This window comes from Labrus bergylta, chromosome 18 (assembly GCF_963930695.1).
Source record: "Labrus bergylta chromosome 18, fLabBer1.1, whole genome shotgun sequence".
NCBI classification, from domain to species: Eukaryota; Metazoa; Chordata; class Actinopteri; order Labriformes; family Labridae; genus Labrus; species Labrus bergylta.
The window spans coordinates 12,113,715-12,134,882 of record NC_089212.1 but is presented as its reverse complement, the minus strand read 5'-3'; the positions used below and the strand labels follow the sequence as shown (position 1 = coordinate 12,134,882).

The 21,168-nt window shown below is 41.1% G+C and overlaps 2 protein-coding genes across 4 annotated transcripts; both read right to left on the bottom strand.

Moving 5' to 3' along the window:
- Positions 1 to 1,220: 1,220 nt before the first annotated feature.
- Positions 1,221 to 8,531, bottom strand: arhgap11a (Rho GTPase activating protein 11A). 3 transcript variants are annotated; one of them, XM_020629968.3, is made up of 12 exons: positions 8,047 to 8,531; positions 7,240 to 7,307; positions 7,042 to 7,138; positions 6,682 to 6,938; positions 6,340 to 6,503; positions 6,106 to 6,246; positions 5,797 to 5,871; positions 5,211 to 5,384; positions 4,984 to 5,113; positions 4,731 to 4,839; positions 3,346 to 3,460; positions 1,221 to 3,261 (listed from the first exon to the last, which is right to left on the bottom strand). In XM_020629968.3, the coding sequence occupies exons 1-12, from the start codon at positions 8,173 to 8,175 to the stop codon at positions 1,826 to 1,828; spliced, it is 2,895 nt and encodes a 964-aa protein (XP_020485624.2). In that variant the 5' UTR covers positions 8,176 to 8,531; the 3' UTR covers positions 1,221 to 1,825. The 3 variants fall into 3 exon arrangements, with proteins under 3 accessions (XP_020485624.2, XP_065822210.1, XP_065822209.1); XM_065966138.1 differs by lacking the exon at positions 5,211 to 5,384; XM_065966137.1 differs by lacking the exon at positions 5,797 to 5,871 and having other exon boundaries at positions 8,047 to 8,530.
- A 7,654-nt stretch (positions 8,532 to 16,185) lies between these two features.
- On the bottom strand, positions 16,186 to 19,533 carry LOC109981289 (actin, alpha cardiac muscle). The gene is made up of 9 exons (XM_020629999.3): positions 19,402 to 19,533; positions 18,245 to 18,397; positions 18,024 to 18,152; positions 17,729 to 17,839; positions 17,533 to 17,617; positions 17,065 to 17,226; positions 16,784 to 16,975; positions 16,515 to 16,696; positions 16,186 to 16,431 (listed from the first exon to the last, which is right to left on the bottom strand). The coding sequence occupies exons 2-9, from the start codon at positions 18,371 to 18,373 to the stop codon at positions 16,288 to 16,290; spliced, it is 1,134 nt and encodes a 377-aa protein (XP_020485655.1). The 5' UTR covers positions 18,374 to 18,397; positions 19,402 to 19,533; the 3' UTR covers positions 16,186 to 16,287.
- Positions 19,534 to 21,168: the final 1,635 nt, after the last annotated feature.

Here is a 21,168-nt window from a genome sequence, read left to right as displayed (position 1 = left end):
AAGTAAATGGTTGACAAACGTGTATTTAATCATGACAAATGAAGTCTTATTAGTCCTGTGGTTTAATAAAAGAAATACATGCTTCTATTTAACAAAAGCTTTTTATAGATGATAACTGATATTTAGAGCAACTCTTGCGTTGGACGGTTATCAAATAATCTGTTATGTGATTTGTTCATTAAAAATGAACTCTTTATGTTTTAAAATAAATAAATAAGTGAGCATCGCTTTTTGTTGATCGATTTAGGTCGAAATATAAAACATACAATGACACACTGGAATGTTCTTGCTGAATCAAACAATCTAAAAAGATCGTCTTAGGTTTGAGTGACCATCATCAACACCGTGCACGTCAAAATGTGTCTTCTTATTTGATTGATGACGCATTTTTTAAAACGTACCAAACTCCAGCGTTTGTTCAGTGTTGTTGTTGAAGGTCATTAGAGAGTAGTCTGGTCCTGGATTTTCAGTTAACTTTCTCATTCTAATGTTTATTAAGGAACAATCGTGGCCTACCGTCACACTGTGAACTCATCTGTTGAGCACATGGCCTCGGCTCACTCCTGCGTCATTACGCAGCGTCTGGTGGTGGAGAAACAAACCGATAGAAATACACACCGCGCTGCTGTCCCTGCAGTAAATTACAGTTAACAGATAAAGCGAAGGGGGAATTTTCACCTTTCATCCACGTCTAAAAAACATCCTCTATCACCATGAAATCCCGAGAGCCTCCCAATGCAATGGACTGAGGAGAATAAATCTCCAGGAAGGATTCTGACCTTCACCCCCTCCATGTCTACTCTGAAGATTTTTTTACAAGAAGGAATTTCACTTCGTTTTGTCATCCTCAATAATTTAAGGCTATCTGACTTAATGCACTGAAACTTTCTAGTACCAGTTCACTGCTCCCTGTTCAAATACACTGGGCAAAATAACGTCTATACATCTCTCCTCTATACATGTGAATTTTGTTCTTGAAATAATAACTGCTGCAAACAACCCGTTAACATGTGATGTGGGTATGATTGAAATCAGACTGAACAGTCATTCCAATTTCATTTTCTCTGACAGAACAAATACTTGAGCCCTTTCTCAGCAGGAGCATGTTTGAGGATTTCAGTCAGGTGTGGTCAAAGCAGTGAATGTAGGGCTCCCCCTTGTGGCTCCAACTAGAACTACTATATCCAGACGAGAGGAACCTGGCTGAAGACACAAACAGGTACATGCCATTTGATTTTATTTGTCTGAAGCAGCTGGCATAGCAAAGCACTTTCACTGGTTGTTGTCTTCAAATGAATTGATTACAATAGACACATTAGGTGACTAATACTGCTGGGCTTTCTTTCTTTCTTTTTCTTCCATAAAATCCAAATAAAGGTGCATTTTTTTTTCGTATTTTCTAATCATGGCAAGAAACAGTTTGAGAATATTCTGCAATAAAAAAAAAAAACTTAAGTAAACATTTTTCTTTTTAAAAAAACTAAGGATTAGATAGAAAAAAAGCATAAATAAAAGCCTAAGTCTTAATCTAAGTATTTCCAGTCACACTGTCATTCACAACAGATCATTTGGCCTGCACTCTACAGTCTAACATCATCTTATAGGCTGCAATGTTGATTTTTGTAAACTTGTTTTACTAAAGTAAAACAAATATAAGGCATATGAACATCTCCCATTATGTCCTAACTCAACACAAACAGCATCTAGCGTAGCTACAAATAAATTAAACCCCTGAACATGTGGATGATGTAGGAGGGAATGTTTAAAGTCATGTAGTCCGGGCAGACATGGACCTCCCAGTTGAAGAGAAATCAAAGATTGGGAGCTATAAATCTACAGGCTTGGTGGCAGGCAGCAGGCAGGCCTGGTTCAGAGGGTTTCTGGGTGATCCTCTGTAATGGTTCATGTCCTTCTCTGCTAGCTGCTGCACCACAGGCTTCTGAGCTGCTGGTGGACCGGGGACAGAAGAGTCCACTTTGGTCTTGGCTTGGACCTTGTTGGTCACATCGCCCAGAGCACAAGCCTTAGCTTTACGGGCCAGGGTGCTTGGCTTCTTGGGTGGGACTGGAGGTGGTTTCTTTTTGGGCAGTCCCACCTGCGCCTCTCCCTGTAGGAGCTTGAGCTGAGGGTGAGGGGAGAGGCCACTCTCCAGGCTCATTGCCTTCACCACCTGAGCGCCCTGGTTGATGGTGAGCTCTGTTTTTCTCGAGGGCCTCCTTCCCTCTCCCAGCAGAGAGTTCATCCTGCGGACAGTCTGACGCACTGGGGTGCGCGTGAACTTGAGCGGTGAACGGATGTGAATGCCCTTTGGTCCTCTGGGAGAATGGAGAGTGAGCTTGTTGAAGTGCTGGATGTGATCTGCCACACGACGCTTCTCACTCTCCAGGCTGCGAGGCGATAGGGCCTGCTGGTTTTGGAATTCTGCACCAATCTCATGGCAAGATTCGTTTTCTTCATGTACCGCACTGCAACTGACTGTAGTACCAAGTTTCGGTGTGCCAAACTCTTCTGGTAGGTCCAGATCCCGCTTGTATGGTGTGGACTGTAGCCCGGAGGAGACGCCCAGTTTAAAGAGAGCGGGGCTGTGGATGTCCAGAGCGTCGATCAACCTGCTGCAGTTCACCTGCTCCAACTCTCCATCACTTTCTCCCACCATAGAGTTGTTGTGGCTGCTGATTGGAGCAGCACAAGGAGACTCTTCAGCAGCATTAGCAGCTGGACTGAATGCACCAGACTCAAAAACTACACTGTCTATATGCAGAGGGGATAATGCCGCAATTTCAAAATGACCAAAGGTGATGTTCTGATCGATTCCCAGGTGGCTCTGCTGAGCTTGAAACAAATACCCTTTTGTGTCCATGCTGACTGAAGGACTCTCTGGTGGAGGGACTATGATGCAGTCTTGTGGTTGTATTGTGCAGGGCTCTTGTGCCACAGCCAGGAGGTCACTGCCAGACTTCTTTATTTTCAGCAGGGTGGGGTCGGTTTGAGTTGGCTCTTCAGTGATGGACCTCTCACTCTCCAGACTCTCAGCGCTGGAAGCGCAGCAAAGCTTCTTGGGAAGGCTGGCCACCACCGGCGGCTTTGATATAACAATAGCTGGCTCAGACTTGTAGGTGCTCTTAAGGCACATGTTCATGGGGGTGTCTGTGAAAGACCCTCCACCCACAGGAGTCTCTCCACTCCACGAGGTACCGAGGGCTCCTGAGTCACATTGAGGGGTCAGCAGGTTGTCTTCAGACTTGCTGATGAACTTTGAGCCTATAAAATAAGTCAGATATTGGTTTTACAACTCAGATTATTATGTTACATGACACTAAAAAATATTGTGTTTTATCCACTTACTTTTGGATTCAGCTTTCCTTGGCAGCACAGAGGGACTGAACTCTGTCTCTTTGGTGAAACAGAAACTGGCGGTGCTCTCCTGAGTGGCAAGTCGCCAGCCAATGGACTCAGACCCCTTTATCACCAGCATGGAATGAGAAATGAAAGATGGAAAAAGAAAAGGCTTAGAGGAGGATTAAGTGTTTGGATATTATTTTGTTAAAAAAAAAAAAAGGACCCCACAGATGTTACCCAGTATGTTTCATTAATGTGTTAATTTCATGATTGTTGTTGTTAGTTCTTCAGAGGACGATCAAAATCACTCAGAAGAAACAAATCGTTCCATTTTGTTTGTCAACAACTTTTTATTAAGTCAAGAATGTACATATAGAGCACCATAACCCTTTAGACGAGCTCATTCAGCGTACCCCAAACAGGTTACAAAGACACCTGAATTCTTCACAGTCATTCTTTTCTGATGCATGATCAGATTATATATGTTATGCACAGACACCTTGCACACCGCATCCGTTTATTTTTCTTGCGAGAAACTCACAATATGAGACTAAGTGTGTCGTACTCATCAAGCAGAGTGTTGAAGCAGTGAAGTTGATTTTGTGGTTGTTTAACTAAATGTTTTAAAACAGTGTCTGCCCACTCCTGAAAACAAGAGCAAGGGGAGTTTTTCCTGTTGATAAGGAGCCTCAGAATTATCCACGATAGCTCCCAGGTGTATTTAATGATGTCAGTGATCTAGTGTCATACACTGCTCTCTATACTGGAACCACACATCAAAAAGAAACACCACCAATTTCTGAGAAGAAATTGAACCTGAACAGCGGCTGACACCCAAACACACAGGGATGGATGTGAAAAAACGCAGAAAATCAAACTGGTTCCGCAAAAAATAACAACGCGAAGGTTTCTAAGTCAGCGTGAAAACATGACTTACATGATATAAAGACTGTATCTCTTTTAGAACGTGCATTGATTTAGCAAAAAAAACTGACTTAGTGTGCAACAGTCTTAAACCACTGAAACCCAAACACTAGAAAGTTCCTGTGACTTTGTATCAAACTTGAATAAACACATTATTTCATTGTAGCATTACAAATGTCATGGAGCTACGTAGACAATAAGACTCCTTTTGAAAGCTGTGCATGCGTTAGATTAAATGTGTTAGCTACTAAAAGCAAACATAGAAAAGTTACCCAATAAAAAAGTGCGAGTGTGCAACAACTACACAACCCATGTGCAAATATGTTACTAGAGTTTTAATACATTTAACTGCAATATATATATATACACACATATATATCTAAATATGCCCGGAGATTATAAACAACGTTGTTTATCTGTGAACCAGATACATGGACATTGAAGTCTTAACGGGCGACCACACTTACAGCCTCTTTGCTGCTCTTCCCCAGGCTGAAACGCAGACGCAGAGATTTGCGCGGTGCTTCTTTTTTGTCGACTTTAGGAGAAAAGCAACCAGTCTTCCCTGACTCCACTCTGAAAGGATATACATAAAAACATTCAGATATACTAATAGCAGCATGTAGCACTGAGGCCATTGTTTTACAGGTTTCTCATTATGCTGCACAATGTGTACAAACGATTACTAAAGTATAACTGCAGGACAAAGAGGGCATGTACCTGTGAACAGCATTTCTGTTGCTCAGCCGTCGACTCTTCCTCCTGACAGAAGTAGCCGACTGCCTTCTTGACCTCCCTGCTGGTGACAGAGCATTGTGGGAAGTGTCCAAGACCCCCGAGGCGCTGTAAGCTACAACACGCAAAAAGTGGGAAGAACAGAAGTTAGACACACAGCTTTGTATGTATGAAATGAATCGATGACCCACTGATCAAACAACCATCAATACCTGATCCAGGAGTAGAAGTCCCGCTGAACAAAGTATTGGGAAGTAAATCTATCCCAAGGTTCTTTTTGATTGATCTACGTTTCTTGTTTGAGAATCCAAAAGAGTGACCAGACTCCAAAGGAAGCTTTCGCTTTGAGGTTGGCGTTGCGATCACAGGAGTAGCAGAGGAAAAGACTGGCAAAAATCACAAAAGAATTCAGATCACCAAATAGGATTTGCATTTTTTTCTGTATTTAAAAACATTATGAAGATGATTGCAAGCCAAGGCACTGAGAATTAAGAGCAAGGCTGACGGAAATGTGTTGAAGAAAAACCCATGCAAATGAGACAGGCAAAGAAAAACAGCCAGAACAGGCATTTCAACCAGGCATGAATAGACTTCATTGAAATGACTAATTATTCATAATCAGGGCATGTATGAATGTATTCCATTTGAAACAAAGCAGAGGATAAATATGTCATAGAATAAAGTTTGATTTCTATATGAGGAGCAGGAAGCTTGTCATTTAAGCACAGCAGATGGATTACTACAGTATCCCCATGCTATAGGATGCTTGACTTCATCTCATCTGAGCCCAGTACCTACCAAGACTGTCTGACTGGGAGGCATGTGTGGGTGTTCTATTAGTTTTTATCTTATTCAGAGCCCCATTGACCATATCTGTAATATGACACAATATAATATAAGATGAACAAGATTTACGGACTAAAACTTTTTATACATCATGTGATTCATTTGGCTACATTGGATTTATAGGTCTAATGCTCATTTAACATTTTTTCTATTGTTGCACTATTTTTGTTTCGATAGAATCTGTTGAATTTAGGAAATTATATAAATCTTCTGGCAATGCAGCTATCCCTGCGTAATTAAATGTATGATATGAAGGTTTACCTCCGAAGCTGCGCCTGTGTCTCTTCTTTATCCCTGAGTTCAAGTCCAGCTCCTCAAGACCCTCATGGGTAGGGGACTGAACCCCTGACTCACAGCCCAGCATGGCTGGAATTTTCTCTTGGAGGAACTGTGGTAACACACCTGTGACAAACACAAAACATTTGCTCATTATTTAAAGGAAACAGTTTGTATGTAAATACAAATTACCAGCAGGCAGGAGTCCTGAAGGCCTACCAAAGCTGTGGGCGTTCTCAATGAAGCACTGCACGATGGCTGCCTGGAGCTTGAGTCGTTTCTCGGTGTTGGTGTTCATCTTCTCTGTACTTTCTCCGAAGTGAAGGAGGTTGGGAGCCAAGATTACAGACAGGTTACTGCTGTCCATCTTATTCTCCGCACACCTGCAAGCAAGCCCAGAAAATTAAAGAGGCAGGAATTCTTTAAGGGAAAAAACTATCTTGTAGTATAGACTTTTAAAAATCATCTATACTACTACTGGATGATGGTAAAGGATCAAGAGTAAAAACGGGGGTTAAATTTGAAACATGTATCTGTGTAATGTAAACTAAATGTGGGCACCTCTTGGACACATTGTTGAGGAAGTCAAAAAAGTGACGCAGCATGCTCAGGTTTTTATCAGGCAGTACACATGACAGCAGCATGGTGGCAGAGGTCCTCTCCTCCTCAGTGGGGAGCTGCTGGGCCTTGAGAAAGGCCTCCTGCAGCTCTGTGGGCAGCACCGGCTCTGGCAGCTCCCGAAAAAACTGCTTCACCAGCCCGGCCACGTCACAGGGAAGAGCAGAGGAAAGGTACTCCTCACCCATGTCCAGTTTAGCCTGGACAGAAAAACAAAACAAAAGCAATGCTCCATTGTGTTAAGACCTTTCTCTGGGTCAAGGTCACCCAATGAATACAAGGTCAACATCAACCATCGCTCACCCTGAGTGCTTTCAAACGAATGACAGAGCCCGACTTTCTGAACAGGCCCTCTGTGTCGACATGTGCCTGCAGCTTCATGCATGCATCGACCAGAAAGCTAAAGAAAGGAAGAAGGAAATGTTAGGAAATAATAAAAGATGGGAGGAAAGAAACACTTATAGCTTAAGTTGTATTACATAAATAAGCACGTCTACTTGCCTTGGTACGCGCCCGCATTCCATATTATAGTACGGTAAGCTCTCCAGGGACACACCAAAAACCTTTGTCTGGAGAAACAATCATCAGGACAAAAAAAAAAAAATAGAAATCAACTCAGCGACAAAAAAAAAAGGCTGAATAATATCAGCAATCCAGAATTTTTTTTTCACATTTTTCCAAATCTAAATAACTTTTATTCATCTAGTGTTTTTCAGTTTAGGAAAACCACTTCAATGTGTTCTCTTTTTAAACAGTCTGGGTTAAGTTTGTGGTACTTTGCTCAGCACGAATGCAGAAGTCAGTTTGAGTCAGAACTCAAGTTCAAAGCTCCATTGAGAAGTGAGAAGTCACAGGATCTCTTGCAACATACCTCTTTAGCATATGATAGAGATTAAGCTGCTGCACCGACAATGTTTTATAGCAACAAAAAAAAAATATTGCAGCAACAATGTGCCAAAAAGATTTATGAGAAAACATTGCGCTTTTGGGTCTTTTCAGACTTCTCTTTCTGTTGCTGGTAAAGACATTTATGGTGCGAATAATCCGCCGAGCAGCCAAACAAAGCATCAGCAGTGACTGACATTAAGTGAAAACAGCCTGCTAACAAATGGGTTTCATCAGTGGGGGCAAGCTTTCAGTAATATGCTAATTTCATTCAGGACATTTAACAATAGTATACTCAAGGGTGATACTGAAAATGTTGCATCGTTGTTTGCCATAACAGACAGTCAAATCCGGTGTTTCAGAGTCACTGCAAATGACAAACACGTTATTTTAAATGTAGGTTTTGTTTATGTGTTGACTTACCGAGGTGCTGGCTGTCGTCCTCCAGCTGGCTGCCTTGTTTTTGTTCCAGTTCTTTGTCTTTATCCCAAACGCTGAGCGGAGATGTTGCACAGCCACCAGACGCATCACATTCTTCTCCATGACTTTCATTTTTATACCGTTGTTTTCTTCAACTTTGATCAATCGGTCGTCCTATATCTACTGTCTGGAGCCTCAGCAGTAAGAGCTACAAGTTAACGACTCGCATCCATCATGGGATGCTATCGACTGGTTAGCTGTAGATTGCAATGCAGTTAGCTGAGTGGCGTGAGCGAGCCACGTTAGTTTATAAACGATACAAATGTGGAGAAAAAAATGCTTTACGCGGGGGAAAAAACTACTTTCATTTACCGTTAGCCTCGTCTAGAGCGGTGATTTTCATTCTCCTTTTCATTCGTCAGGTAGCTAACTGCATTGTACCGTGGTCAACTTGTCGATTCAGTTGAGTTGTGACTGTTTCCGCAGAGCATTCAAACAGCGGCGCTCCCGACGCTCTGCGCTCTGATTGGCTGGATACCATTCGAATAGGATTTTATAGGGTGTGTGTTTTGGTTCCCAGTGAAGCCTCGCTGGGCGGGGCGGTCTCTTCTCACAACAGTTTCTGTCAATCGGGTTTGCTCTAAACATAAACCAAACGCACCGTTAAAATGGAAAACGCACACAGAACTACAACTGTACTACAAACATAACAACAGCAAGCTGATAGTTTGAACCATAGACTGTTAAAAAAATAACGTTGTCGGGATTTTTTATTGCCCCATTTTGCCTCTTTGGGCTCATAAGAACTCTAGAAAAACAGGAAAAGAATAGTAGTCCTGTAGGCCTTAAAGGTTTTTTTTTTCTAAGTATGGGGCCAATGTTCATGGACTCTTAGACCAATAAATAAACAGTTGCAATGTGTTGCAATCATAGTCTTTACATTTTAAGGTGGAATAATTTACAAATGTGTTGTTACTCAGTTAATAAAAATAACACTGTTTATTGATCTTTTAATCATTTGTTATAAATATTTTTTGTTTGTTTTAAAATGCCATGAAGAGTGACCTCATCTGAACAACAATGTTTTGTTGCATGTAAGAGCTGCACTGTTTACAGGCATATCAGTTTTTTAGTTGATCCTTTTTATAAAAAGTTTATTGTTTTTCCTTCAAGACAAAGATATATCCTGAAGGGCTGAAACAATAAAACACAATAGTCTCATTTATTCCTTATAGGTTACTGTTTACTTCTCTGTTCAACCACTAAGTGGAGACATGTTTAATCTTCATTCATGGTTCAGCAAACTATTGTTCACAGAGGTGCTGAAATAAAAGTATGTGATGTTGACATTGACCCAGTAGTCAGTTTTACCCTCAGATTTATGTCCAAGACATATGGAGGAATGGTGGAAGATATTGTGCTGATTATTATTATTATGCCTTTGGTAAGATATAATAAACTATCAAAGTAAAAGCCCTAAAGCAGTAGAATCAAGCAGCTGTTAAATAACTTAACAGACCTAAAGGCCCCTTTACAGGTTTTTAATGGATTTCTACATCTGTTTTGGTGTAAAAAGCTTCTAGAGAAAAGTACATAATAATGTTTAAACTCTCTTTAGGGTCAGAAAACTCCTAACGTAATTAAAGTGTCACACAACAATTCAACACAACAACAACAATTTGTGATTTAGGATAATGTTTTTCCTCTATCACTTGTGACTCCTGATCTCCAACACTCCAACACTCATAACCACATCACACAGCTGGCTTTTTCACCAGAGAGCCAGTACAAGAGCAGACCTGCAGCCAACTGAATGGAAACAAAGTCAAAAGAATAGCTAATTAGAAAAACAATGAAAATCGTCTTCTCCATCACTACCATTTCCTATGTTTCTCTGAGTACACTCACACAACTCATGTCAACTCAACCATTACCTCAAAGAAGAAGGGATACACATATTACACAAAGCAACATGAAGTCAGTATTCACCATTTTATTTAGAGTTAATCCTATCTTTACTGTTATCAGCTCATCTGTTGCATGTCAGGGAAGATAAGCAATCTTTGGTTATTTGGAGAATTTTGGGTTCAACACAGAGCTAGGATATATTATAGAATATGATACAAGCAGTGAACAATGTACAGAGAAAAACGAGGCTTCATTGATTGTTTGTTCTAGAAACTAACCACGATAATTAGGAGCTTTCACATTTACCATTTGGTGCATTGGTTGGACTGAAAGCAACTTTGAGTTTGAAGTGAGAGCTATAAAATTCCCTGCTGTAGACTGAACAGGTTCAGTCATTTATCCTATAGTTTAGAACTTTTAAATAGTGGCAAATAAGACAGATAGGCTATAGAATATAATCTTTCTTTGTGTGTTTACACTGGTATTTTAAGAACCTGATGTTATTTATATGCTTCATTTATTTCTGGAAATGACTAAATATTGTTCATCGTTTTATGTTTTAAGTTAATGATGTTGATTGTTATCTTTTTTATGGCTGCAGCACAGGCCTAGAGCCCTTGAACAACTGCTCTAAAATACCAAAGTATAGGAGAAAAACCATGTTTATTCAGTGTAGAGTTCCAAATAAAATCTGAGACTAAATCTGAAGCTTTTCCTCATACGAAAAATGAACATTTACTCGTATTACGCAGAATCTTTATCGCATTGTATTCTATTTGTTTCACACACATACTGTAATATGACTGAGAATTGTATTTAGTTAAAGATTAGGCAATTTTGAAGAATATCTATTTAAGACCGACTGAGCTGCTCGTGCAGAGTTAAACTTCATGTAATCTGGTTAATTCTATCAGACAAAACATCCATACTCTATTGACACATCAATTTGGTTCAAATGATTTGAAGATTACACATTTCACTTATATGCCTACATTTGTTAACACCTTACAGTTGAAAGAAATACCAGTAATATTATTATTATTATTATTATTATTATTATTTATTTATTTATTTTCAATTCAGATTAAAATGGTTGGGGAACCAGAGCACCTGGAGAAAACCCAATGGGGATGATGGAAAGTCAAAACCGGAAATAAACCCTGACCTTTGCTGTGAAGCCACAGTGTCACCAGTGAGCAGCTGAGTTCAGTGGTAACGTTGTGGATCTTTCTCCTAGCCATCATTTTGAGTTGGTTTCGACTGCATTCAATTTACATGTGGCGTTTACCGCCACACCTAAATGGAAGGCATCGACTGTCAAAATAACGATGAGAAATTACACAGCAAGGAGGAAGGTTTGGATTCCTGATTTGGTGGTCAGGGGACTGTGGGGTTGAAAAAGGAGGATCATTTTAGTCCTCAGCACTCATGCACATGGTGAAAGGTTTCATGATAGCTGTTCCTATTGCTGCAAAAACCCTGTACACTGCATTCTGCTTTGGGGCAGCATTTAGGGCTTCCAGATGGATTTTCAGATATTTCAGGACAGCATCATCAAAAGCTGTTTCGTCTGATAATGATCCCTCCAGTGTCTCTTTTGGAGAGCCAAACTCTTTTTTTAGGTCTTTTAACACAGACTTGTTGAATTGCTTGTTATCCTTGATTTGGCTGATAGCGGAGAAGTCGATCTCACCACATATTTTGTCAGACAGACGCTTGATGACAGTATCGATATTATCCATCTGAAGGGACGTTCTGGATTTCTTTGGGGCTTTGGACTGGAGCTTCAGCATCAGAGCAGTGGTGAGGCTATTGGTCTTTCTTATGCATTCAGGAGATGTTGTGACGGATAGCACTGAAAGGACTGCATTTGTCGACTTTTCAGAGCTTGTCGTATACCTGTTGGACGATGATAGATGACCCAAAGAGTTCCGTGAAGACTCCAAGGATATCGTTGATTCTGAAGACACCCGTTTTTTGCTTTTGGTCAAACTGTAACAATCAATATGACGCTGGAAATGTGGAGAATTATGGCACGAGGATGAGTTCTCTGACACAATGTCTCCAGAGGACAGCTGACTTGGTACTTTGGTCTGCAAGTAGCTCTCTTCTTCCGGTTGGTTCAGCAGTACTGGGATCAGGTTTTCTATGTCTGTTAGGGCGCCGGACAATGTCTGGTTGTGTTTGGTATTAGCGGTTGGCTCCTTCTCCAACCAGATTAGGACCTTCTGCAAGAATTTTCTCACTGAATCCTCTGTCATGGCATACAGGACTTCAGGAGAAGTTTGGAAATGATCGCCATCCTTCCGTTTCTTGGAAATGACGGAGTCAGAGAGACATTTTCCCAATTGGGGCAGGGGAAGCAGATATGTGTGGCTGGAAATCATGTGAGCATACATCTTATCAGTCAGCTCCTTTGAAAATGTCTTGATCTCATTACTGGACATGATGTCTTCCAGTGTTTTTTTTGCCTGTGCTGCAGATATCCGTGGCGAGTTTATCTTTTCAAACAAGCTCTCAACCTCTTCTGTAACATCCACCTGATCTCGCGGAGAAGAACGATTCTTTCTCACAGGGAACATTGCTGTGTTCTGGGCCCGAACGCGGACTTTAAGCTCAGTAATGCATTCTGGAATAAATCCTGGTAACATGTCACTAGGTTTACAATTCCTCAGGCAATTGGCAGCCTTTTTGGCAGACTCTGCAATCTTTTTAAGACTAACCACAAATTTTCCTTCCTGTTTCTTACATGAGTTCTGAAGTTCTCCCATCATTTGTTCCACCAGGTTTGAGACAACTTTTTGGAATTTTACTTTGCTAACTTCTTCATTCTTATTACTGGTGTCTTCTGTGGGTGTGGCCGTTGGAGAAAAGAAGGTTCTCACTGTGTCGTGTATTGATCCCATATTCACACAACTGTGATCCTGCAAATCACACATTATTTGATCGACAATATCAGACGCTGCAAAATGAGCATCAAGTGAGGGGTCAGGAGGTGATTTAGCATTTTCAACCACTTCAGTGTCTGATGTCTGATCTGACCATTTTTGCAGGATCTCACCCACAGATTGGATCGCTGAGGCTACAGAGATCTTTGATTTTATGCTCTGAGATGATTTACATCTCTCATGTTCCTCGCTTGCCAAAGAATATACTTTTGATTCACAGCATCTGTTGATGAAAATCTCAGCGCTTTTTGATCCCATACGTGTTCCAAGGAGCTTTAGCCTACTTGTGAACTTCTTCAGACAGTCAGTTGCATGACTCAACATGCGTTTAAGAGATGACATGTTGGACATGGAGCAGTTGACATAAACGGCAGGATCATCTGGCCAAACTGGGCAGTTGGCAGCCACAGACAGAAAAGATTTGACCTTCTGTGAAACTTCACTCTCAACCAGTTCGGTCAGTTTTTCTGCACTCTCACATTTGTTGCGTGGGACCTTAAGAGCACCAGCGAAGCTGTCTGAGAGGGAGTCTCCTAAGCATGCTTTGACATTGAAGTCCTCAAGAGCTGACTTATCCCCATACTTGGGCTCGATGATCAGGCGATCCTGAAACTTTGGTATGACAAGCCGCAGGACATCGGCAGACAGTGTCTGTACAATTTCAATTAACATGTCAATCAGTGTATCTTCTGTGGATGAATCCCAAGTCCCTGCAGCTAACATGCTCCATTGTGCTGCTGTAATTTTCTTAAAATATTTGTCAACCAGGGGCTGAAGAGATTCTGATGTGATCAGGACGGTGTTTTCCATCTTGATAGTAGATTGGTTGATTTTGCACAAATTCTTCACAAGGATTCTTGGATATCAAACTTTCTGTTGCTTGCTGCTGTGTAGATCCTCACTGCTGCTTCAGACTGCTTTTGAATTCACCAGTCAATCTGAAAGGTAATTTCAATTTCTGTGACGTCATGTGGAATGTTAAAATCAAAGGAATTTAAACCTTTGAAAGTAAACATTCCATCACCCAATCGCAAGCACGCACGCACGCACGCACGTACGCACGCACGAACACAGATCACGTCGCTATAATAAACAACTCTAAATTCGCGCATGCGCACATGCACACGTTTTGTTATATACGAGGGAATCTGATTATTTATTTTGTTGTGTTATGTTTTTGTCCAGAGATTATGCCTGGCCAGAGAGAATGATCAAACCCCTCAAGACGTTTTGTTTGTTTGTTTTTTCGCTATAAAATTAGCTATCATCAGAATAATTGCAATGAATGTTTTTTTTATTCTAATTATTAGATTGAAGAGCTAGATAGCAATGCCCTCACGTAATGTAGTGCGCCGTTTACGATAACCCGCGGATGAAGGGAAGCAGGCGGTCGGAAGATACACTAGAAGAGTTGCAGACTTTTATAGGCCTACTGGTACTTCAGACCAGCGGAAAAAAACATATTTGTTTTATTTCTACGGTAGAAATATGACGGAAACGCTTTAAGTCTATTGTTCAACTATAGTACACATATTAGGCCTGTCCATGTCTTTGCAGAAAAGTTTAATGTTAGGAATAAGAAAACACGTCAGGATAGGCCTAAAATGTACTAATAATAGGCTATAGTTTACTTTTGTGCAAATAATCGAGACAGGGTCTGACGTAAATAAAAAAAGAATTTTAGAATTTTAATCTCTTTTTTAAACCATGTGCATTCCTTAATTATGAAGCTTTAAGCAACTATGTGCTTAAAGCTTCATATTCAGTCTTTACGGTCTTCTAACAGAAAATGTTTTGTCTATGTAGGTGTACCTGATAGCATTTTTTCAAGGAAATTATTTGCCTCAGTCATCCTTCATCCCAGATGATATCTGATTGGAGTATGAAGAGGAAATCTTTTCAATGACAGTGGAAAATATTGGACCCATTTGATACATGATATCTATAATTGTATACCTTGCAGTACTCTTATTGCGCATAAACAAAGGGGAAGATGGTCTCCACTCCACACAGTGCAGGGGTAGGTCTGGTGTCATTGCAATCATTCCTCTGTGCTCCACTTCACAGGTCAATTCTGCTGGGCTATAACTGACTTCAAAACCCTTTAACTCTAAACTCTGACAGTGCAAGCACTTCAAAAATGCCTAGCCTCTATATTATTCTCTTGCATTTGTATGCCTTTCTTCATGGCATCTGCAAACATTTGACAATGGCTTGCAAAACAGAATTCAGCTTGTTTAATAAGATCACTCTTAACCAGGATGATGGGCTGTTTGGGCCTGAAAGATAAAAAAAAAATGACAAGGGTCAATGTTCACAGAATCTTTGATCCATATTGCAATCGTGTTTAACTGAAATGCTGTGAAACAATAAATCAAAGCAAGACTGTTTGTTGACAATGAGTTACACAGAAAACAAACAGGTGACTGCCACTATAAGTGTCCCCTGTTTTGGCCTTTAAAAAGGAGGTGCATAGGCTGATCTCGTCTGCAAATTGACAAGACCTTATGAAGCCTGCCCACCGTTTAAGGCTTATCACTGTATATTTTCTACTTTACAAGGAAGACTACAAGCCCAGAGGCAGAAATATGCTAACTCAATGGCAGCACTTGTTCAGTTTCTCAAATTAAAATTGGATCTTCATTTTCTCTCTTCAACCACTAGGTGGAGACACTTACATGCATGATTCAACAAATGATGGATTACAAAGGTGGCAACATAAAGGTATGTAGGCTATTTGGTCGCCTATATGCTGTATCTGTCATGCACACATTTCACAGTATGTACTCACATTTTGTCCATTATTTTGCGTATTTGAATTTTAAATGAATGGTAGCATGTGTCAAGACTTCATAAAGATAGAAAGTAAGATAAGGCCCTTTTAATTTGAAAGTTTTCAATCTTTGAAACATGTAAATATGTTTAAGTGTATAAAGTTACAAATTATGTGACATTGCCCAAATATACATTCCTCCATTTGATGCAAGTGGTCATTGTTTATTGGATGCACAAAGAATTGCATTGTTAATGACAGGTGGAGGTAGCCTATGCTAACATGTTGATGTGATTGCTCTTTATGAGAATAAGGACTACTGATTGCACGTTGTGAACCGAGTAATCTGGGCAAGAAAAAGTATCTTTTTTCTCTCTCGCTCTCTTTTTCCTGGAAGTATTAATCTAAAAGGACTATTTGATCAGGTAACTTAGTTTTATTCTTATTTTACAGCCCCTATACTTCCTACTAATATTGCTAATTTTCTGTAAATCACAAAAACAATACAGAGGATAATCTCATAAGGGCTTATCTTTATTAAAACAGAACATACACATATATATACAGAAGACAACAACGTACAAATTTGTGGACAAAAAGAGGTTGGTTATGTGTTTAGAAACATTTCCTGTGGACAATGGAGGGGCCAGCCTCATCATACTCCTGCTTGCTGATCCACATCTGCTGGAAGGTGGACAGGGAGGCCAGGATGGAGCCACCAATCCAGACGGAGTACTTCCTCTCAGGGGGAGCAATGATCTAGAAAACAAATAAATATTGAAGTTATTACTGAATGCTAATTCACTGTCCTACCAGACTCTTAACATTTCCAGTTCTCTCACCTTAATCTTCATTGTGCTGGGGGCCAGAGCTGTGATCTCCTTCTGCATACGGTCAGCAATACCAGGGTACATGGTGGTACCACCAGACAGCACATTGTTGGCGTACAAGTCCTTGCGGATGTCAATGTCACACTTCATGATGCTGTTGTAGGCAGTCTCATGAATACCAGCAGACTCCATACCTATTAAGCAACAAGCAAAAACCCTTAGTTTTGTCTTGAATATTTCTTAGCTCTATCAAAAGATGTATTTAATCAACTATAACTCACCAATGAAGGAAGGCTGGAAGAGGGTCTCTGGGCAACGGAAACGCTCGTTACCAATTGTGATGACCTGTCCGTCGGGCAGCTCATAGCTCTTCTCCAGGGAGGAGGAGGAGGCAGCAGTGGCCATCTCATTCTCAAAGTCAAGAGCCACGTAGCACAGCTTCTCCTTGATGTCACGCACGATCTCACGCTCAGCTGCCGAGCACAAAAATCCACTTATTTAGAAAAATTGCACATTTTTTATTTAAACATTGAACATATAAAGCACAAGGGATTAGACCTACCTGTTGTGACAAAGGAGTATCCGCGCTCTGTAAGGATCTTCATCAGGTAGTCGGTCAGGTCACGACCAGCCAGATCCAGACGCATGATGGCGTGTGGCAGAGCATAACCCTCATAGATGGGGACGTTATGGGTCACACCATCACCAGAGTCCAGCACAATACCTTTAGGAAGCAAAAACCACCATAGTAAATCAGCCATGCATTGCTGTTAAGGCAACGATTGTCAGTATGTGAGTATGTCTCACATCATAAACTACACAATGCTGCTGACATTACTCGACACACACAGTCCTCCAGAGAGAGATTTACACCTTCCTGTGACAACGAGACAGGAATATACCCAGATACCAGACACCCTCAGAGAGTAAACGCTCAACACTTTCTCCCTTGCAGTGGAATTCCCTCTTATTTAAAGCACTGCATAATTAAGAACTGACTAAATTGGGTAGAAAGTTGCAGGGTACTGACCGGTGGTACGACCAGAGGCGTACAGGGACAGGACAGCCTGGATGGCCACATACATGGCGGGAACGTTGAAGGTTTCAAACATAATCTGGAAGAAAAAGTGAGACAAACTTTCTCACAACGAACATCCCAACAACGAATGTGTAAAAAAAAGAAAAGAAAAAAGAACAGAAAGCTCTGAAATGTAGCTGTGAAGTACCTGGGTCATCTTCTCCCTGTTGGCTTTGGGGTTCAGGGGGGCCTCAGTGAGCAGGGTGGGGTGCTCCTCGGGGGCCACACGCAGCTCATTGTAAAAGGTGTGGTGCCAGATCTGACAGAGGAGAAAGAACAGCTTTAGTCTGGACTGAGAAAACAACTCTTAGCTCAGGTATGCAAAGGGCCAAACCAAACACAATCAGCTTTTACATAATGATGGTGCCATGCTGTGAATTCTCAAGGATGTAGAACGTCAACTGCCGTGAATGTTGAAAATGAGGCCTACTGTCAACACGCACCTTCTCCATATCATCCCAGTTGGTGATGATGCCATGCTCGATGGGGTACTTCAGGGTCAGGATACCCCTCTTGCTTTGGGCCTCATCGCCTACGTAGCTGTCCTTCTGACCCATACCCACCATCACACCCTGAGAAAAGAAGCATGAGAGGAACATATGATAAAGGAAGAAGCTGAACTTAAATTTGTGGGTTGATTAAAAGGGGGCACATTTAAGCGTACCTGGTGGCGGGGCCTTCCAACGATAGAAGGAAAGACAGCACGGGGAGCGTCATCTCCAGCAAATCCAGCCTTGACCAAGCCAGAGCCGTTGTCGCACACAAGGGCGGTGGTCTCTTCGTCGTCACACATGATTCTGCTTTACTGGGGGATGGTCTAAAAGTTTGAGGAGTGAGGGCAGAAACACAAGTACAGAGAAGGTTTAGTCAGGAGTTAAAGGAGCAGCTGTCTAAATTGACTAATACATAGCAGGAAGGCCTATTATAATTTAAAAAATCCCAGACACTTTATCACTGATGTGAAGGATAATGTGATGACGTGAATAGACCTGCTATATCTGGAAAAAGTTACAGACACAATCAAGAGGACATTCATATGATTAATATTTGTATAAGCTGTGATCTAAAGGTCTTTGAAGACCTGCCAACAGTTTCTCAGGACTGCATTACAGGAATTATCACATTCTAACTCAAACACAACCCACTTCCATTGCCGCTATCTATAGAGAGCTAATTAGACATGCCTTTGGATGCTATTTCGATGCTAACCTTGCTGTACCACTACAGATAGCATATCTCCACAAGCATGATTGTTCACGGGGCTTCTCAGAGCTGCTGAGTTAGCACCAAAAAGGGGCATAACACAACAGAGACCTGGTATCTATTTCAGGCTCAGCACCCTTACTGTGCTTAACAAGTTTAAACAACATGCATGTCCTGCTATTTCAGGTACTTGTAGGGCCAACCCCATCTGTTGCCACACTGTGAGACTTAGTTTTTACTTGGTGGCTCCATGCCACAGCTGCCTCTGGACTTCATTCATTGGAGTATACATTTGAACACTTCCTGACCTGCCTTTTGAAGCACTCCAAAGAAAACTACTATAAAAAATGTTTGAGAAATGTATGTGTGGTGCTGGCTTTTCCACATAAATTGTCCATACCAGGAAGTGTCTTTCTTATAGAAAAACATAGAAGTCAATAATGCTTATTCCAACAACGCCCCATGTCAGTGAAAATAGGATAAGCAGCAACTCTGGTTCTAGCTCTCATCATTCATTCATCCCTGCATCATCAGCTACACCATTGGACTCCATTTATGTAATCACACAAACAGCAGAGATTCAGTGGTTCAGAGAAGCCAACAGTGAAGTGTACTCACCAAGGTGCACTGGTAGGCGGATGCTTCCACTGGGACGAAGCCTGAGGGGGAGAGGAGCCCTTTAAATAAGACCCTCACTGGGTCCAGGGACCAGGGGCGGGGCTGGGGGTTCACACAAGTCCAAATAAGAAGCTGCAAGCAAAAAAACTCAGTAAGCCACTTGAAAGTGTTTTTCACTTACATGGATGGAAGTCACTCAAATGACAGAGTGCGGATTGAATGCCGGTAGAGAAGTGTGAATTTGTGTAATAGATATATTATTTTGATAGTGAATGTAGAGTGAAGTTACAACTGTCTTCGTTCCCTTCATTATTTTTTTAACACTAAAGAAGAAAACTGACAATAGCATTTTAACTCTGTAAGGAATACAAGAAATACTCTGAATTTCTAGTTTGAAAGTTTATTCAATTTACTTCATTAAACATGTTAAGTCATGCCCTTGCATTTATGTTGCAGTATAGTTTCATTGATATCTTTGAAATCATTTTAATTAATTAAGTCAAAAGATAGTACGAGTATCATTCAATTAGACTTTAAATACTGTGATTTGTGAGACAACCCAGAAGGCCCTCTTTGATGACCAGTGAGGCCAGTGCCAGTGGTGTCTTGTTAAGGAAATGAAAACATTGCATATGTGTGAGAACCATGCTGCTGGTATGTTAGCTGAGCCTCCTCAATACGCAGAACAGCTGATGGTAATGCCAGCCGGACTCTGCGTCTCATCTGCCTGTCTGAGTGGCCTGTCTGTTTCAGTGCTGTCAGCTGATTGGCCCAGCTGTCTCCTTGTAGGGTTATGCTGAGCAGCAGAGTCATAAATGTACAGCCATACAGGTTCTTGAGCCGTGAGTTTGCACAGAGGAGCTCTATATTTGTGCCACCCACTATCCCATATACGTTTACCTTCATGTACTGTATATTGTACCTTATGAGGTCATTATTGTATCCAGCTTGCAGGAATGATACATCTGTAAGATGTGTGTCGATGCAACTTCATTCCTGAAGAAAAGAAAAATCACATGTGGTTGGTTTGCAGAGAAAATCATTCATTCAAGCATTTCTAGCCATAATGCCTTGGATGAATCCAGCAGTGTATGTGGGCTTATGTCATCATTACAGGTTGCATTCTTTTAGTGCAGGCTGTCCAACCTGACTCTAAAGCCCCCTACTTATAGCCATGTTTCCTCTTAATCTCCACAGATAAGAGCTGGATGCAGCTGAAGCATCTCACACGTGTTGGAATACCAAAGAGGACGTTCATTGAGTGAATGGATATTGGTTTGATTGCTCATAAAGGAGCTGTGACTCATGATCAGGATTTTTTTTTTTTTTTACAAGGCAACAAGGAAAGCCATTGTTCACTTCTATAATATAAAGCTCTACATATACAGTTTTTAAAGGAACAATATGTAACTCTGACATGTAGTGTTTTATAATTGGTACTGCAGTCCAAATTCAAAACACAGGAGAGAGTGTCTCCCCCCCGCCCCCCTCCTCTCTAGAGTCGATGCATACGCTGGTTGCCATGTCGCTGACACAGAAGCTTCAGTGTTTATCCAGCTCTGGATCAGTCTTGAAACCTTTCTGTGTTCTAACCTCTCTCCATTTTTCAATAGCCTGTCCAGTAATTATCCTAGTTTTTCCATGTTTCTGCTTGTAGGGCTTTTTAGAAAAAATGCTGAGGCTTTTTAAGTCTGGTATATAATCAGATATATCTGAACTAGATCACTTTCCTGCTTTCATTGCTACAACACCTGTTGGTTTGCTGTT

What these genes read in the sequence shown, in the direction of transcription:
- LOC109981289 (XM_020629999.3), bottom strand. Translation starts at nt 18,373, where the DNA reads ATGTGTGACGACGAAGAGACCACCGCCCTTGTGTGCGACAACGGCTCT. An exon ending in TTGGAAGGCCCCGCCACCAG is followed by an intron (nt 18,153 to 18,244) that starts GTACGCTTAAAT and finishes TTCTTTTCTCAG; the next exon opens with GGTGTGATGGTGGGTATGGG. An exon ending in ATACTCCTTTGTCACAACAG is followed by an intron (nt 16,976 to 17,064) that starts GTAGGTCTAATC and finishes TGTGCTCGGCAG; the next exon opens with CTGAGCGTGAGATCGTGCGT.
- arhgap11a (XM_020629968.3), bottom strand. Translation starts at nt 8,175, where the DNA reads ATGAAAGTCATGGAGAAGAATGTGATGCGTCTGGTGGCTGTGCAACAT. An exon ending in GGACGACAGCCAGCACCTCG is followed by an intron (nt 7,308 to 8,046) that starts GTAAGTCAACAC and finishes TTGTTTCTCCAG; the next exon opens with ACAAAGGTTTTTGGTGTGTC. An exon ending in GGAAGAGCAGCAAAGAGGCT is followed by an intron (nt 3,461 to 4,730) that starts GTAAGTGTGGTC and finishes CTGGTGATAAAG; the next exon opens with GGGTCTGAGTCCATTGGCTG.